Below are 19559 nucleotides of genomic sequence, written 5' to 3'. Positions count from 1 at the left end.
GGGAAAGGCAGGCATTATTCTTTACCCCACTCCTGGCAGCTACAAGATGCAAAAATCTTAAATTACCCAAAAGATGCAGTAATTACAACACAATCCTTCAACAACTGGACAGGAAGAAAGCTAATGATCAAGGACCTCTGAAAGATTTTATTTTGGTAAAAAATACCACCTCAGTTATTTGCTGAACTTTTGTTTCTGCCCAAGTGGGAACATATATTAAAAGTAAAAGCCCAACATCACAATATGCAGTTGACAGCAATTGAACCCTGACAACTTGAATGGCACTTTCAACTGCTTGGGGATTTAGTTTTGGTTTAACAATGTGATTAATATTTCAAACTCAATAGCTCAACCAAAGCACTACTTTGTACCCTGAAGGGGCTCAATAAATACCCACTGACCTACTGGCTGACTGAATGTATTAAAACAGGAATTGAATCAAAATAAAAAGTATCTTCCCTTCTGCTATTTATGGGTAAAATTCTAAATAGCTGGACTTCTCTCTAGAATGAGGACTGGTGGAACCTGTGTAATACTCAGTTTCAGGTTGCAGAGATCATATTCTAAAAACCTTGCAATGTGGCTCAAAACTTGGTTCCACACTGCTTTCCTGTCCCAAGTTCTAGGATGAGGACACAGATGTACCAATAGCAATTATATTCAGAATGGCCTCACAGAGTAACCATGAAAGTTTCTGGGCCCTTGTGACATGCCTAACCCTGTGGTAGGCATCAGATGGATACAAGACAAAGTAAACCTGACCCCTTATTCTTTTCTTCAACAAATGTCTGGCACCTTCTCTGTGCCCAGAACTGTGGCGAAAGTGGCAAATAAGACCGTGAGGTTTTGCTTTCATGGAGCTTACATCCTGGTAGGAGGTGACAGAAGAACAAAGAAGCAAAGTATTAGATAGTAATAAGTACTGTGTACAGTGTTTAAGGAGAGCTCCTGGAGTGAGCCCCAGCGTGTTCTGAACAACGGAGTGCAGTGAGGAGCCTTGGAACTCTTCTCCCTCTTTCCTTTTAGGAGGGATGTGTTCAGGGGCGTCAGACCATTTTCCTTTCATTCACCCACTCATTCATTCATTCCTGCAACAAATATCTATTAAGCCCTATTTTATTCCAGTGGTGAACAACACAGATGTCAGTGATCTTTGGTGTTTACATTTTAGTACAAAGAGACAGACAATTTGATATAAGAAAAATTAGATAGCGGGATACATTAGAGGAAAATGAAAATAAGGTGACTTCTGTTTACAACAGCCAGGACATGGAAGCAACCTAAATGTCCATCAACAGATGAATGGATAAAGATGTGGCACATATATACAATGGAATATTACTCAGCCATAAAAAGGAACGAAACTGAGTTATTTGTAGTGAGGTGGATGTACCTAGAATCTGTCATACAGGGTGGAGTAAGTCAGAAAGAGAAAAACAATTACGGTATGCTAACGCATATATAAGGAATTTTAAAAAGCGGTACTGATGAACCTAGTGGCAGGGCAGGAATAAAGATGCAGAGGTAGAAAACGGACTCGAGGGCATGGGGAGGAAGGGGAAACTGGTATGAAGTGAGAGAGTAGCATTGACATACATACCCTACCAAATGTAAAATGGATGGTTAGTGGGAAGCTGCTGCACAGCACAGGGAGATCAGCTCGCTGCTTTGTGACGACCCAGAGGGATGGGATAGGGAGGGTGGGAGGGAGGCTCAAGAAGGAGGGGATATGGGGATATAAGTATACATACAGCTGATTCACTTTGTTGTACAGTAGAAACTAACACAACATTGTAAAGCATTTATACACCAATAAAGATGTGAAAAAAAATAAGGTGACGATGAGTGACAGGGTAGCTACTTTAGATTGGACTGCCAGAGAGGGCCTCTATTAGAAGATGAAATTTAAACTGAGATCTAAATAATAGGAATTAACCAGAGAGAGAGATAAAAAGAAGTACATTTCAGGGCAGAGGGAACTGCTAGGGCAAAGGTCCCAGTGTGGGGAAGAGCTTGGCATATTTGAAGAATAGAAAGAAGGCCTGGGGGGCAGGAGCAAAATATGAGTGAGAAAAGGAGAGGGGGAGGGGGAGGGGAAGAGAGAGGAGGAGGGAGAGGCAGAGGGAGGGAGGGAGAGGGGGAGGGGAAGAGAGAGGAGGAGGGAGAGGGAGAGGGAGAGGGAGGGAGGGAGAGGGAGAGGTAGAAGTAGATAGGTAACATTAAAGAAACAAGTACTAAATGTGATACTGAATACAGTCTAAGAAAATATTAGTGCAGGTTGAAAGGGACAGGCTTCACTGAAGCAGGACTCAAATCAGACTCTGAGAGAGAAGTAAGAGTTTTATATATAGAAATAAATCAGCTATCCTTTCTAGGTTAGAAGGGTGAGTGTGGCATCAGGGAAGAGGTAGGGAGCAATAGCAAGAATAGGCCCAGGAATACTTTTCCTTCATAGCATTTCTCAGAGCGACAATGATTTATTTATGTGTGTGATTTTAAATTAAGGTTTCTCTCCTCCACTACTAGACTGTAAGCTCCATGTCATCAAGGACCATGTCTGTTTTATTTTCCATAATACGCCTGACACAAAGACAGGCATTCAATAAGCATCTACCAAATGAATGAATGGCTAAGAATGAACACTCTGTGTCTGGGATGGACGCTGAGAAGGGTAGACCAAGCAGAGTAGAGGGTAGAGTCTAGGAAGTAGGAGATAAGGCTACGTAAGTGTGAACTCATTTTCCTCACTGGTAGCATGGTATAACAACAACCATCTCATAGGGACGTGTGATGGTTTTAAAATATGTCCACAAAATCTTTGATAGTCCTCCCTTCAAGAGGTGGACACAAATTCCCTTTCCTTTGAGCGTGGCCTGCACTGAGTGTCTCACTTTTGGCCCACAGAATAAAGTGCAAGTGACAATGGGCAACTTTGAAAACTAGGTCATAAAAAAGCACTGTCTTCCTTTTTGCTCTCTTTTGGATCACTCACTCTGGATAAGCCGGCTGCCATGTTGTGATAACACTCAAGCAGCCCCATGGAGAAGCCATGGTGGGACAAACTGAGACCTCCTGCCAACAGCCATATGAGTGAGGATGCTTCAGTCCCAGTCAAGCCTTCAGATATGCAGCCCTGGCCGTATATCTTAGCTGCAACCTTAGAGAGATCCTAGCCAGAACAACTCAACTAAGCTGCTTCCAAATTTCTGGCCCAGAAAACCTGTGAGATAATACATGTTTGTTGTTTTAAGTCATTAAGCTTTGGGACAAAAGTAACACAGCAACAGATGACTAATACAGGCTATGAGGCTTAAATGAGATACATATCTAGAGCTCTCAGCACAGTACCTGATACAAACAAAATACCAAGTAAGTGTTAGCTCTTTAATAATGAAATTTAATAAGCACTTAAACATGCAATTCTCCATAAGTGCTCCAAAATACTCAGACTAATCTTCAACATTCCAACTCTATCCATTTAAAAATAAAATGGGTGAGAAACTTCAGCTCCAGAGAGATACTCTCAGCAAACTATAAACCTCTTAAGAGCAGCAGTTACATCAAGGAGGTTTTAACACATGCCCTTAAAAAGATATGAATAACACTGAGGTCTGAAAAGCACATACGGAAATCGGTATTCTCATGCACTGTTAATGGAAATGTAAATTGGAGAAGACTTGTTAGATGGTTATCTAGGATTATCTGTCACAATTTGAAACATTTACACCCTTTAATTCAGCAATTTCATTTCTAGAAATCTATCCTAAAGGTTACTTGTTAAATCAAAAAGAATAAAATACTTAGGAATAAATCTAACTAAGGAGGTAAAAGACCTGTACTTGGAAAACTGTAAGACCCTGATGAAAGAAACTGAAGACGACACAAACAGATGAAAAGGTAGATCGTGTTCATGGATTGGAAAAATTATTCTTAAAATGAGACCATACTGCCCAAGGTAATCTACAGATTCAATGCAATCCATATCAAAATACCAATGGCATTTTTCACAGAACTAGAACAAATAATTCTAAAATTTGTATGGAAACACAGAAGACTCTAAATGGCTAAAACAATCTTGAGAAAGAACAAAACTACAGGTATCATGCTCCCTGATTTCAAACTATACTATAAAGCTACAGTAATCAAAACAGTATGGGACTGGCACAAAAACAGACACATAGATCAATGGAACAGAATAGAGAGCTGATAATAATTCTAAAATTTGTATGGAAACACAGAAGACTCTAAATGGCTAAAACAATCTTGAGAAAGAACAAAACTACAGGTATCATGCTCCCTGATTTCAAACTATACTATAAAGCTACAGTAATCAAAACAGTATGGGACTGGCACAAAAACAGACACATAGATCAATGGAACAGAATAGAGAGCCCAGAAATGAACCCACACTTATCTGGGCAATTAATCTACAACAAATAAGGCAAGACCATACAATGGGGAAAAGACAGCCTCTTTGATAAATGGAGCTGGGAAAACTGGACAGTTATGTGAAAAAGAACTGAACTGGACTACTTTCTCATACCATGAACAAAAATAAATTCAAAATGGATTAAAGACTCAAATGTAAAGACCTGAAACCATAAGACTTCTACAAGAAAACACAGGTAGTAAGCTCTTTGACACTGGTCTTGTTAATACTTTTTTGAATATGTCTCCTTAGGCAAGAGAAACAAAAGCAAAAATAAACAAATGGGATTTCATCCAACTAAAGTGCTTTTACACAGTGAAGGAAACTGTCAACCAAACAAAAAGGGATCCCACTGAATGGGAGAAGATATTTGCAAATGATGTATCTGACAAGGGGTTAATACTCAAAAATATACAAAGAGCTCATACAACAACATCTAAAAAACAAACAACCCAATTAAAAAATGGGCAGAGGATCTGAACAGACTTTTTTCCAAAGAAGACAGGCACATAAAAAGACGTTCAACATCACTAATCATCAGGGAAATGCAAATGAAAACCACAATGAGATATTGCCGCATACCTGTCAGAATGGCTACTATCAAAAAGACAACAAATAACAAGTATTGGCAAGGATGTGGAGAAAAGGGAACCCTCTTGCACTGGGAATGTAAATTGGTGCAGCCGCTATGGAAAACAGCAGGGAGATTTCTCAAAAAAATAAAGAACAGAACTACCATATGATTCAGCAGTTCCATTCCTGAGTATTTATCCAAAGAAAATGAAAACACTAATTAGAAAAGACATATACACCTTTATGTTCATTGTAGCATTATTTACTATAGAAAAGATATGGAAGCAACCTGAGTGCCCATCAATAGATAAATGGATAAAGAAGTTGTGGTGTGTATGATACACACACACACACACACACACACACACAAAATGGAATATTACTCAGCCATAAAAAAGAATAAAATCTTGCCATCTGTGACAACATGGATGGACCCAAAAGATGTTATGCTATGTGAAATAAATCAGACAGAGAAAGACAAATACTGTATGATATCACGTATATGTGGAATCTAAGAAACAAATGAACAAACATAACAAATTGGAAACAGTTACAGATACAGAGAACAAACAGGTGTTTGCCAGAGGGGAGGAGGCGTGGGGGAAGGAAAGAACTAAGTGAGGGAGATTATGAGGTACAAACTTCCAGGTGAAAAATAAATGAGTCACAGGCATGAAATGCACAGTGTTGGGAATGCAGTTAATAACTATGTATTATCTTTATATGGTGGCATAAGTAACTAGACTTATTGTGGTGATCATTTTGAAATGTATATAAATATCAAATCACTATGTTGTATAACAGAAACTAACAGTATTATAGGTCAATTATAGTTCAAAAACAAACAGACTCATAAAAACAGACCAAATTTGTCGTTGGTTACCAGAGGTGGGGTGGGGGGGAATTGTGAGGGGAGGGGGAGTGGGAGGAAGGTGGTCAAAAGGTACAAACTTCTTGTTATAAGATAAATAAGTACTAGGGATGTGATGTACAACATTATAAACTTAATTAACACTGCTGTACGTTATATATGAAAGTTAAGAGAGTAAATCCTAAGAGTTCTCATCACAAGGACAAATATATATATTTTTTCTACTTCTTTAATTCTGTATCTATATGAGATGATGGATGTTCAGTAAATGTACTGTGATAATCATTTTATGATGTATGTAAGTCAAATCATTATGCTGTACACCTGAAACTTATACAGTGCTGTATATCAATTATATCTCAATAAAACTGAAAGAAAACAAATTAAAAAAAGATTACTTTATGCTCACCAGCATAGAGATGTACGCTCAAGACTATTCACTGCTTTCTTATTTGTAACAGCAAAACTCTAGAAACATCTAAATGTTTAACACTAAGGGTGTAGATATATTGAGTAAACAGAGAAAGCTGTAGAATATATACCTAATGACTCCATTTAGTTACACACACGCGTGTGCATGTGCACACGCTAACCTAAAAGCTAATTCATATCAAAAGCTATTACAATTCTGTAAATGCATATAAAGGGGACTGTAAGAATGTAGCCCAGACTATTGACAGCGAAGAACTATGGGGACAGGGAATGTGTGTTATGTGCGTGTATCTGTGTGTGATGGGGGTACATACAGAGATGGGGTTGAAGGGGAGTTTTCGTAAGAGTTCTATGTGTATTTTACTATTAAATCTTATATAAGAATACATTCACTTATTACTCATGAAATTTTAAAGACAAAAGGTGGGAAAGAAATATACACATAGGAAAACACATCACAAAGCTTTGGAAGGGGTGTGACAGATTTCCTTGGCTGGCCCTTTCCCCATGCCCTCCACTGGGCCTTCGAAGAGTATCTTAACATGCTCAATCATAAAGTACTTGGAAGGGGTCTCCCCCATGTGTGTTTTACTCAGCCCCAAATCATGTACACAACTGGCTCTACACCAACTTGATGGGCAAGGATATGATTATTCCAAATGACCTATCAATTGTGTGGTTCCCTTTTTTTCACCTGAGGGAACAACTCCTTCCACTGACAACTGGCCAGAGCTTAAAGGGACAACAAGCTGTGTTCTTAGGTGGAACAATCTGGGTAGAAACTACTCTCCCAGGTACGGCTCTATCCTGAGGCTGTGGCAGAGCCAGATGCTAGTCACAGGTACCTCAAGAATGGTAATGGCTTCACGAATGGCCAGTGTGGCTGGCAGCCTGAAAGCCGAGGCAATGTAAGGTGAGGTGCTGTTCCACTTCTCCCCATGCCCCAAACGCTCTAGGCCTAGGGTATCAGCTGCCTCACAGAAAGAGTATGCTCTGGAGGGCTGACCACTAGTGCTCCAATTACCAGGCAACACTTAGGATTTCTTACTCACTTATAAGACCTGGACCACACACTGTCAGTAGGACACAGCTACAGTCCCAGAAACTGCAAAGCTGGATTCCATTTTTCAGCATTCCTCTCTTGGGTAGAATAATGCCCAAATCTGTGGAAACTACAGCAAAGCTACATGTTTAACTAGAATAGAGAGACAAGGGGCACTCTCCCATTATTGATATCTGGGACTGCTTTGGTCTCTGATAGACACATTCTAGCATAGCATGTCAGAATGGATTCAAGTGTTATAGAACTTATCTCTAAAGTCACACATTGCAATTCAAAGAGTCTAAAAAGTTGAATTAGGTACAAACCATTAAGGAAAAATCCCCCACATTCCAGCCAAAAGATGAGTCATGACTTTCATGCATATTACATGACTTTTCATTAGTGAAATTAAAAATAGCTACTGTAGACCATTTTATTAGACCATTTTACACTATAAAGCCTGAAATGCTGCTTTGGGGTTAAAATTAAGTGCTCTTTAAATAGTAAGTAAAAAAGTTACTAAAACAGACAATCATCAATGATGAATGATTATGAGCCCTGACAGGGACTCGACTTCACATCCTTTCAGCTTTATCTACTAAGCACCTACTGTGTCCTTTAGAGGTTATAAAGATGGAAGGCAGAGTAGAAAACTGGAAAGAAAACAGGTTCCTACAACTTGAATATTTTGTTAGAACTGCTACACAGCTGTTGACCTTGGGCAAACTACTTAACCTCATTGAGCCTTAGTTTTTTAATCTATAAAATGGAGATAGCACCTCCTACTTCACAGAGTTATAGAAGCGAAAAAGGAGATCTCATACGTAGTACATCTAATAGGGGCCTGCATAAAGAAGGCATTTAATGAGTGGCAGTTACCATCATCATCAGTACTGTGCTCAAAGCTCAGAACACAATATACAACCTTCTGGTGTAATGAGATGCCTCAGAACGGTAAACTCCATGACTGGCTACTATAAAGAGCCCACAGTTTGCCCCAGAGAGAGACGCTAATTGTCTCTCAGTGCTTCATGATGGTTTACTTTCACCTGAGCTACTCTCTGGACAAACTGCTCATTTGCTCTGTGAATACAAGCAAGACCACAGTTTATCCTATTTTTCTTGTAAAAACGGAGTGAATACCTGCTTTTCCCTTATAACTCAGAGTCCAAGGCTAAATGATAACTAGTAAATACTAGGTGCTGCAACCCATCAATTATTTCACGAATACTTTTTAAAAATGAAAGAGAACTGAATAAAAAATAATAAAATATCATAAGGCAGCATAATATTAAGGACAAGTGACTGTTTTCAGAAACTTTTATTTCAGTTACATACATGTATGCATGTGTTTACCGGGTAATGATGGAAAATATTTCTTACTGTGGGTTCCAGGAAAAAGTTTGAAAGCTTCTGCCCCAGGCTACTGATCTCTGGTCGCAAGTGCTGAACCGCCCCACTCCCAAACTACTGCTGAAAGGAGGGGGTAGCTTCAAAAACAATGGCAAGCACTTTATTCTAGCACGGTGCTCTCTGCCCTGGCTGATTCTGAACTTTGTGACTCCACTCTGAGAATAGAATATCCTCTTAGCCCCGACAGGGATGACAAAACTATTTTTAAGCACTCTGTGGGTGTACCATTCACTTGGGACTTGAGTTTTCTTCTCGACGCACACGTCTTTCTTAACTAAGCCACAGAAACTGAGAACAGGGGCTATAGTTACCAAGTGGCAACTGCAGCACCTTATTCATATAAGCACCAGGTTTGACTGTTGAATCCTGACAATGCTGCATCAACATCTCCTGAATACGCTCTTTTCCTCTGGCAGAGTCTCTCTTTCGGAATGAATGTGAGATCTGGCCAATTTAGGGACTGGAAAAGTTTTGGCTCTAGTCCTTCTTGCCTGGTCAAGGTATTTAACCAACTCTGCCATTTCCTCCAATGCTATTCTACAATAATACTCACCATTAGCTGCTGATAAGTTTTTAGTACAGCATATAGCACTACACCCCAAGGCTGTAAGTTTGTAAACTATATTAAACAAAATAAGCTCTCATTATAAAAACAATTTTCTTGGGCGTTAGACAACACTGTTTTTTTTTCTTTTTTTTTTTTTTTTTTGCGGTACGCGGGCCTCTCACTGTTGTGGCCTCTCCCGTTGCGGAGCACAGGCTCCGGACATGCAGGCTCAGCAGCCATGGCTCACGGGCTCAGCCGCTCCGCAGCATGTGGGATCCTCCCGGACCGGGGCACGAACCCGTGTCCCCTGCACTGGCAGGCGGACTCTCAAGCACTGCGCCACCAGGGAAGCCCAACGACACTGTTCTTAAATTTAATACCTACACTGTTCCTTAGGAAAAGTTGATTCAAGAATTTCTAACTTCCTCTAAACTGTTCTACTTGGTAAAACTCTGTTCCTCTGCAGAAAGGGTTAACATTTTAAATATTGGGTAAATGCATAACTATTACCTATTTTACCTGACTTTAATGTGTTGGGATCACAGTATGCAAAGCACCATTTCAAAAAGTAAAACAATCTGAAGTGAGTTCCCTATACTTACAGATACATACTGAACAGACAAAATGAAATATTCATAGCTTACACAGAAATAGAATCACACTTTTGCTACCTGCTTATTCATTTCTGTGATGTTTATCCAGACTTTGTTCAATCCCAGCTCTCCAGATTCAATCTTCTCAAGTTGTTTCTGTTTGCTGAGTAGCTCTTCGTTGAGTTTGGGAATTTCTTGGAATGAGCTTTTCTGATTAGATTCCACTGAAAGCAAAAATAAGAACAATAATAAATAGCCATAAAGTTCCCTCATGGCTCCAAGATGAAAAAATGATCCTACAGCAGGAAAGAAGATAGATTAATGAAAGTTAATTCTGGGAGGATAATGACAATTCATATCTATCAACTCCACTATTCTTTTATTTACGTAAATGTATATCTTTAACACTAAAGCTCCATTTAACTGGGGCTATTTCACTACTGGCAATACAACTTTTTAAAGTCAGGTGGCTAAAAATGATAACCAACAACGTCAGCAGAGAGTTAGATTTGAATTTCAACTCTGTAACTTACTGGGATTTTGAGCAAACTACTCAAATTTTTTGAGCTTAGTTTCTTCACCTGTAATACAGTGATAATTCTAACCATCCTGTGAAGTATATTTTAAGTGAAAGAATGGCTGTAAAGCACTACACACAGCTGGCCAGGCATACAATACGTGATAAATAAATGTTAAGTACTGACCTGCTCAATTAAGAAGCTTTCTGACTGGTCAATGAAGATTTATAAACCTTACTCCATTAATGCTCAAGGTGACATCCTAAGTTTTATCTCTAAATGTTTAAATCTATTTTTTTTCTATCTCAAATTGGTCAAACGCAAGATAGATTCTTGCCACCTTTCAAGTACTGTTACGAGAGCGAAGATTTTAAATCTTTTTCATAAACAGCAAATAGTGTTTTCTTAAATCAACCCAAAAGCTCAAAGTGAAACAGAAGATAAAGGAAAATGTTAGGTGAAGTATAGGGTATTATCTGGCCTTTCTTTTGGGAAACAACATCTCATGGATGGTTTAGAGATTTGCCAGCCTGCAGGTAGAGGCCTGAAAGAGTGCTTTCTCTTCTTTCTTTAGAGTATCCTTTCCTTTTCATGGAAAATAAAATACTGATTGATAGTGGTTGGTCCTCTAGGATAAAACCTATGTCTTTCTTTTAAAGCCACAGACTGCCTGATTAGTTGTCATATGCTTTCTTTAAAACCAAAAAGTGGCATAATGGACAGATAAAAAATAATTTACTAAAATGTAAGTTCCCAGACTTTTTTTTGTTCATTTCTGTAGAGTTGGCATTTAGAATATACCTGGCACACTTCAGGCACTCAGTAAGTATTAGAGACTAAATAAATCTGGCCTTTGCTTACCTCCCAACCATATTTCTCATCACTTTAGCTACCACTTCAATCTACTTTCTAGCCAAGCTGATTTTCCTGACACACCAACCTCTTTAAGCCTCAGTGACTGCACACACTATTCTCTCTGCCTAGATGCCCTTGGCTTGCCCCTTCTTCATTTCTGCCACCTTAGCCTAGTTAATTCCTTTCAAGATTCAGCACAAAGAGCTGGCCCCCACCTTGGACCACCGTTACCTCTTTACCACTCCAAACTCTACTGAGCACTGAACACACTGTGCTATACTTATTTACTTGTCTGTCCCCTCCATCAGACTGACAGAGAGCTGCCTGAGGACAGGTCTTATTGGGTCCTGTATTCCCAGGGCCCAGCACAGTCCCACGTACACAGAAGCATGCAAATGCCTATCCAGTGAAATGACTGTATGGTATGAAATGGAGTTAATGTTATCCTATTAAGTTAAACAAAGAAAACTCAACAAATAAATAAATTCGACAACAAAAAAATCCCCCCAAAAATCAGGGGGTGGCGGTGGTATCCTCACTGTAAGCAAACCCACTACCTGAAAATTCAGAACTATTAAAAGAAATTAGATATTTTTATTCACTTTTCAAAAATATGTGAAGGATTTCTTTAAAAGTAGTAGACTTGGCTAAGTGCTTTTAATGTAACATTTGATTTACACACAGTTTGCAGGAATACATTCATCTCATATGGTAGGAATATTTTACCAGTCGAAATTAATGTAGCACTTATAGCACCCAACTGAATTTCATATACATATCCAGTTAGGTTATAAAGAAAAACTTATCCCACACACGTCTGCCATTCTCTGGTGGTAAAACATCCTAAGGCTGGGGGAGAGTCTCTTTTTTTCCTGCAGTCTGTATGAATTAAGTAGAGGAGGAAGTAGGACAAACACATAAATAACTTGGATTAAAATTATTAACTAATAAACATGTGAGTCTGACAAGCCCTGAAAACACTCTGGATCCTGAGGATTGTATGAGCTAAGAGGGGATTATATTCATGATCTGATTTGGGGTTTTTTAGGAGAGATAAGACAAGTAAAGGCACTCTGATTACATAAATGGAATGAAGTATAGTAAACAAACAACTTATGATTACTAATTCATGTTCTTTCAACATGGAAAGCAACTTATTTAAAATTTAGTATAGTCATACTCAAAAGAACTTACTTAGCTCTTTTCCTGATCAGGAAATGGAGATTTTTGCCTACACCCTTTAGATACAACATATAATGCCAACAACAATACTTTATAATTATACATCTTTATAATTTGCAATAAACTTTTATGTAATTACTCATCTTGTGATCAAGCTCCTACTATGTGCCCGGCCCTGTACTTGGCACTAGTGCATACAAAAGACCCTGAAGCTCTCAGTCTAGTGGGGAGCAAGGCGTCGCCCCAGAATTACTATACAGTGTGACAGATGTTATGACAGAGGAATGCCCAAAGTGCTTTCGTAAAACAAATACATCTTTACATGTTATGGATGGGAAAATGAGGCTCAGAAAGAATAAGTGACTTGCCTGTTTCATAGCTAGTAATGAGCAAGTCAGGATCCGACAGTCAAACCTTGTGCTTCTAAGACCAATACTCTTTCTAGTATACTTCAGCTGTCACAGATGCTTATAGCCTAACAAGACCATTTTTAAGTTCTGCACTGAATGACCAAACTGCTACTCTCCCTGTATGACCAGCAATGAAGATGTCTGATTTATCAATACTGTCCTTTTCTTCCCAATTCTTTCCCCTCACTTTAGCCTTGACCGATAGGGAAGATTGCTTGGGAATAGGATCTTCTTTATAATAACTGTGGAGGTCTTCTGGAGTACCTGCTTCTAGAAGAAGAATACTAAGCTGAGAGTTTCAGGCCAGCCAGCACTTCAAGCTTAAGGATCAAGTTACTCCTTGGCCTCAAGGGAAAAATACCAAGCCTATCTGCTTTGCTTTCTGTTCCAGATATTTCAGCAATCCTGCCTCCTTTCCTCACAAGTGTCTTGGAAGATAATGAGATAAAGGACAAGGGGCTCTGAATTTTTCAAAAAGGTATTTAAACCAGGTCAGCAGGTGGTCTTATTTCCACTGTCCTCTTGAAAAACAAGAAATATAAATAAACTTATTGAAATATATTGAAAGTAGAAGCATAATTCAAAGGAAGACTATTTAAGTTTAACAAGATTAACCTCATTTAGCCAAGAAAATAGTTTTCACAAAAAAAACTCTTGCCAAGTAGTCCACAATGGTTCAGCCTGCGGATTGATTTATGCCCCAGGCCCTACCCCATCCTCCTTCAGGAAGTCCTGCTTTAGACTGTATAGGTGCTGGTGTATCTATTGCAGCAAACCAAAGCCCACAGAGCAGCTGGACTGACAATTCCAAATCTGCTTCATTCAACTGGCTGCCAAATGCAGTCAGGGTCCCAGGGGAAGGCTGCTCAGTGATAGAAAGTAGGTCTCACAGTCCAGGGTACAACTCCTGGCATCTCCTGAATAGAGTATTTCCAGGTATTAACATGTGCTCAATAAATATTTGTATTAACATGTGCTCAATAAATATCTGTTGCCTGACCGACTGTCAGGTCTATTACATGTATACATTTCAAATATGCATTTTTTTTTTTTTTCGGTACGCGGGCCTCTCACCGCCGCGGCCTCTCCCGTTGCGGAGCACAGGCTCCGGACGCGCAGGCCCAGCGGCCATGGCCCACGGGCCCAGCTGCTCCGCGGCAAGTGGGATCCTCCTGGACCGGGGCACGAACCTGTGTCCCCTGCATCGGCAGGCGGACTCTCAACCACTGCGCCACCAGGGAAGCCCAAATATGCATTTCTAAACAAAGAAATTTCCTGAAAATGAAAAGTTCAGCTAAGGTACAAATTACACTGGTGTTCTAAAAACACAGGCACAGAGCAATCAGAGACATGAATCCCTGGAAGGCAGAACTGAGCAATGTTTTGAAATGTATAAATAAACAATTGCTATATGTAACCAAAACAAGCTGTAGTACAAACGGAGGAGGCCCAACTAGTTACGGAGAGATGATGGCACAGACAGGTGTCGTCAGTGGTTATTTATAGTTAAAACACTGCTTCTCAGAACCTCATTTCCAAGTTATGATTACTACTTACCAAGAAAACACTGGCCTTAAAAACACCTTGTAAATACTGCTAAGGACAACATTCAGGAGAATACAAATACAAATCTCATTCTTACACTGTACTCTGATCCCACCAATTGATAAAACATATAGGTCAGGATGATCCTGGTAGAGAACTGTGGCCTACCCAATCCCATTCCCTGAATCAGAAGCTCAGAAGAAAACCAAAGTTAGTATTTCAATATAATTTTTTCAAGCAACATCACTAGGAACATCATTAACATACTCACTAAGGATTAGCTGTCCCTAGGTCAGGTTTGGAACTTAACTAACTGCAGGCAGCAAAGAGAAGCTGGGGTGAAGGAAAGCTAGGATGTTGTGATCTCCTATGGCTTAAGAGAGGAAGTAAGGAAACAACTCTAATTCTAGTTCTGGGGCCAGATTTCTTTATGGCTTTGAGAAAGCCTCGTGGTCAGTTTCCTGGTGTGTTAAAGCTGCTAAAGTTAGGGTATTTTTGATTAACCTGAAACTGCTTCCTTAGCTTAGAAACTTTTTTTAAAAATTAATTTTATTATTTATAATAAAATTCAGATTGTAATTGTAGCTATGCACTAATTGTTAGTTAAAACAAAGACTGAGTAAAGCATCTTTTGGGCATAACTTTACTTTCTTTTTTTTTGTACATTGTTTTTATTGTTGTTTTTTAAAAATTTTTACTAGTTTTAGAAAATTAACCCTTGAAACCTAGAACTAAACATCTCAGTGTTGCTAAAGGAAGATCTTTAGGTTAAAACAGGTTGAAGCTACCATGCAAACACACCTTTCAGAAAAAGTACTTTGGATGTGCAAAATACAACTTGACAATTTTGAATACATAAAACTCTTCAACTTCGAGTTTCTTAAACTTTAAAACACTCATGAGACAAATATTTATTTCTGAGTTGGCATACAGTAAACACTCCACACATGCTGGCTATCATTATTACTGCTTAGTCCTATGTTTCTATAGGTTTTTATTAAGGAGGAAACTGTCTGACAGACACTCCCACTTGCTTTCTCAAATGTCCCCGTGAGGAGGAAGGAAACAGCCTAGTGTTGCTATTGCCACTTTATAGTTGGGGAATATGAAGTGGCAACAGGTGGAGATTAACCAAGATTCTAGACTTCTGGATCTTAGCCCTTGCCTTCTGCACTGTAAGTGTTGACTGCAATACCATTATTTCAGATGCTATTCGTCCTAGTGGTGCATAAGCACTGTTTTTTGTTTGTGGATTTAGAAATGAGTAACTGTTACTGCCTTCAAGCTGACAGCTAAGAAAGAGTTTAAAAATGCTGACAGGGGCTTCCCTGGAGGCGCAGTGGTTGAGAGTCTGCCTGCTGATGCAGGGGACACCGGTTCATGCCCCTGGTCCGGGAAGATCCCACATACCGCGGAGCGGCTGGGCCCGTGAGCCATGGCCGCTGAGCCTGTGCGTCTGGAGCTTGTGCTCCGCAACAAGAGAGGCCGCGACAGTGAGAGGCCCGCGTACCGCAAAAAAAAAAAAAAAATGCTGACAGGAACATATAATTGCTTCATCAGAGTGAGCAAAAATCTTAATTCAGTGTGGTTCACTTTGTCCTAGAACCTGGAAAAAGAGTCCAAAATTATACTCTGAAAAGGGTGACCACTTACTTGTTCTAAATTTTTCCTTGAGGGCATCCAGATCCTCCTTCAGAGCAACTTGCATCCACACCAAGCCAACACAGGCCACGACGCAGGCGGCAAGGATGACGAAAGCACAGAGGGGGTAACAGATCCTGCAGCATCGCAAATAGTCTCCCCTGATCGTAAGAACAAATTCAACCAGGAGTACAGAAGAGATTGGAATACAGCTTTACTCAAAATAGCACGTTTCGCCATGCAATTATCATCTCTAATGAATGCCAGTTATTTCACCAGGGAACACGGGGGTAACACACTTAAATCTGAACAGCAGGTTGAATATGTCTAAATAATATGACCTATAAAGAGTTCATCTATAGGGGACAAAGGTTTCAAACTTCACATGAAACAGAGGGAGTTCCTGTGAGCTACAGGAAGCACCTGTGGGCACTGCCGCTCACTGCCATCTTCAATTCATCATCAGTTTCTTTGGAAACTGGCTCAGGTTAGCGAAGTGTAAAGACCAGAGCTTCTCTGCCATTCCATCACTGTACTGTAATTCACTTATCTATTTCTCTCTCTTAAATACATACTCCAGAGAACCTCGTTTCAGTTTACTGAAACTTTATAAACTTTTGAGTGAGTTTTACTCCAAATGGAATGAAAAAAAGTAGACAGTAGGTTTAAGTGGACACCTGGTACACTCCAGCTTATTGGTTCAGAAAGAAGGGAAACATAGAAAGGGGTCAGATTTCACACCAAACTTCAACCAGCACTCAAGGTCTAAACTAACCCAACAGGATAACTATTCCAGTTAACTATTCCACTTCATCAGATCTTCACAGCCCAAACCCAGGATTACCCTGAACTACCTCACCTGGCAAAGAAACCAATCTCTTCCTTTAACATAAAAGGACACAGACATTCTAAACAAACCTCAAAGGATTCAATCTCTTTTCTTTTAGCATCCCAACCTTCTGCCTAGCTCTTGCTTCCACAACCTCAGCAGCATACTCTTCTTTTAACGTGCTCCTTAAGAGAGTCCAAGGGCACCTTCAAGGTTCCCTTCAGCCCTTTCCTACCGTAACCCCCAATTCGCAATGTCTTTGTGCTCACTACTGGATTTGTCTAGTGACTGCACCATCTAAAAGTGGTTTGAGAAAACCTGCTTCTTCTTTTTGTTTCCCACTCGTCATTTCTCTCAAGACTCATGCTTTTTACAGAATGTCCCTCACCATATTCCCCCATCACCAAGATTCAGACCCATCAAGAGTGCAAAAAGAAACAGAAACAAAAAAACCCTCAACAACCCCACCTCCGAAAACAACAACCAAAAAAATCCAACCAACCTAACAAAAAAACCTGCAGTCCTAAGGTCCCTGTCTCTCCTATACTTAACAAAAGGTCTAGTCCCCCAAATTTCTCTGTTCTTTGTTCCCTATTCTTAGCTTCTTTGCTACTCCCGCCTTGGTCTCTCTGGGCTCTTAGCACATTCCCCAAGTCCACCTTTCCACCCTAGATTCAGAGCTCTTCTTTGTATACTCAGAGATAGATCTCTAATTTATCCTTCATTCAGAAACTGAACTCATCTTCTCCCTAACACTCTTCCTCCCTCTGTGCCTTCCAAGGTCTACACACTTTTTTCTTCCTAAGAACTCCCTTCTCCTTCCCTTTAATTTGCCTCCTTGGTAGTGCAAGGAGATGCCTTTTCCCCATCCCACCCCTGAGTACTGCATTACTCACTTGACAAAGCGAGAGCGATTTCCAGCTACACCAAATTCCTCTTCCTCCTCTGAGCTGGACTCAGAGTCTGAGTCAGGAGGCTCGGTGCGAAGCAGGCGGTGGCCTGAGCCTTTCTTGGGCTTCTTTCTCCGGCTGTCCCCAGCCAAGCCGATCAGTGCATTGAGCTCTTTGCGCTTTTTCATCTTCTTGTGTGGGGTAAGTGGAGCACCCACTCCTGAGCTGCCAGGTTCGTACCCGACGCCCAGTTCTCTCGAGGCCTTGGAGCCGCCTTCCAGGGTGAGGAATCCTGGGCCAGAGCCCCTCTGGTCAGTCCCACCCAGGAGTGGGACTGACCAGATCCGCTGGGGGCTGGAGATTGGAGCCCAGAGGAAACCGTAACTCAGATGGGTAGGGGAAGTCACATAAAGATGGCCAGGGAGCTGGTGATCCAAATGGATAAAGCCCTAGGCATGCACTGTCAGTTACCGAAGGGGGTGTTGGACGTGGACGAGGGGGGAACCTTTGTCTCCCAAAGAGAATAAAAAGTCAAGTCAAGAGACTCTCAGACCTGGTCAGTATATAGTATTTCTAAGGGTGCTCCAGGAGCTGGGGAAGGACACAGATGGGTGTTTTGGACTTCCGGGGTAGAATTTCCAATGCAGAGAAAAAAAGAAACTTGTTCTTCAATGGGAGGAGAGGGGGAGATGCAGAGCGAGACGCTGGGAAGGCGCTGTTCCCTCCCTAGCTGGCAGCAGGAGGGGGCTCCCAGCCGCTACAAGCCCGACAGAGAAAATGCCTGAGTCTGAGATGATCACCGTCCTCCGGCCTCCGGCCTGAGTTTGAAGGAAGCCAGAGGCCGAGGAAGACCCAGAGCCCGGCCTGGAGGGCTTGGCCTGAGAGGAGCCAGTCCCGCGCCTCGGGAGACCCCAGCCCTGCTGTCTGGGCCTGGGGGCGCGGTGAAGAGGGGCGACGACGGCTCAGCCCACCTGAAGCGCTCCCACCCAGAGTTCGAGGTGTTCCGGCACGGGCGACCCTCGGCAACTCACACGCGCCGCCTCCACTGCAGCCGCGACTCCGGCCCCCGCTCCGGCTGCGGCCGCCCCTGCTCCCGACTCGCTGGTGGTGGTGGTGGTGGCGGCGGCGGCGGCGGCGGCGGCCGCGGGCTCCAGACCCGGGCCATCGCTCCAACCCCAACTCACTTCCCTTTGGCAGCGACCGCCGACACCGCCTGCCAGTAAGGCGCGCTCCCATTGGCCGCCCGTCTGGTAACGTCATGCGAGGGGGCGATGGGGAGGCGGGGTGTTAAAGGATGCAGGCTCAAGCGAGGGCAGGTCCCACCTGCCAGTCGAGGAGGCCCCGCCCCCAGGAGGGTCTGGGACCTGTAGCTCACCTGACAAGGGCGAGTTTCGTTTCTTGAGGAGCAGGGTTGGGCCAGGCAAAGCATCCAGCTGCTCGACCTGCTTGGGAAGTTCATCAGCCGCCCGGGCCCCCCCAGTTGTGACTAACCCAGCCTAGAGGCTCCAACCCTCTGACTCTCATGCTGTTTATCAAAGGTTTAGGCCTGTTACAGATTAATGACCCGGTTGAACACTTTCATTCATTCATTCCGTAAATATTTACTGAGAAATTACCATATGCCAGGAGCAGTTCTACCGCTGAGGATTGAGCAATAAACAAGATAACCACTATCCCTGCCTTCCTGCATAGGGTTGCCCAATTTAGCAAATAAAAATACAGGACACTCAGTAACGTTTGAATTTCAGGTAAACAACGAATATCTTTTTGGTATAAGTATATCCCATGC

General features: G+C 41.5%; 1 protein-coding gene across 3 annotated transcripts in view; it reads right to left on the bottom strand.

Annotated features, from left to right (window-relative positions):
* The window catches only part of EFCAB14 (EF-hand calcium binding domain 14), a 37697-nt gene extending 18731 nt beyond the window's left edge, over window positions 1-18966 (bottom strand). For all 3 annotated transcript variants that reach the window (XM_060140131.1, XM_060140133.1, XM_060140132.1), the window contains exons 1-3: window positions 17777-18966; window positions 16064-16212; window positions 9979-10124 (exon numbers count right to left, since the gene is read on the bottom strand). In XM_060140131.1, coding sequence (XP_059996114.1) covers window positions 9979-10124; window positions 16064-16212; window positions 17777-17958 — 477 coding nt within the window. In that variant the 5' untranslated portion in view covers window positions 17959-18966. The remainder of the gene's footprint in view (window positions 1-9978; window positions 10125-16063; window positions 16213-17776) is intronic.
* Between the last annotated feature and the right edge of the window lie 593 nt (window positions 18967-19559).

This window comes from Lagenorhynchus albirostris, chromosome 2 (assembly GCF_949774975.1).
Source record: "Lagenorhynchus albirostris chromosome 2, mLagAlb1.1, whole genome shotgun sequence".
Classification (NCBI taxonomy): domain Eukaryota; kingdom Metazoa; phylum Chordata; class Mammalia; order Artiodactyla; family Delphinidae; genus Lagenorhynchus; species Lagenorhynchus albirostris.
Note: the sequence above shows the minus strand (reverse complement) of the source record. Positions and strands in the feature narration are given on the sequence as shown.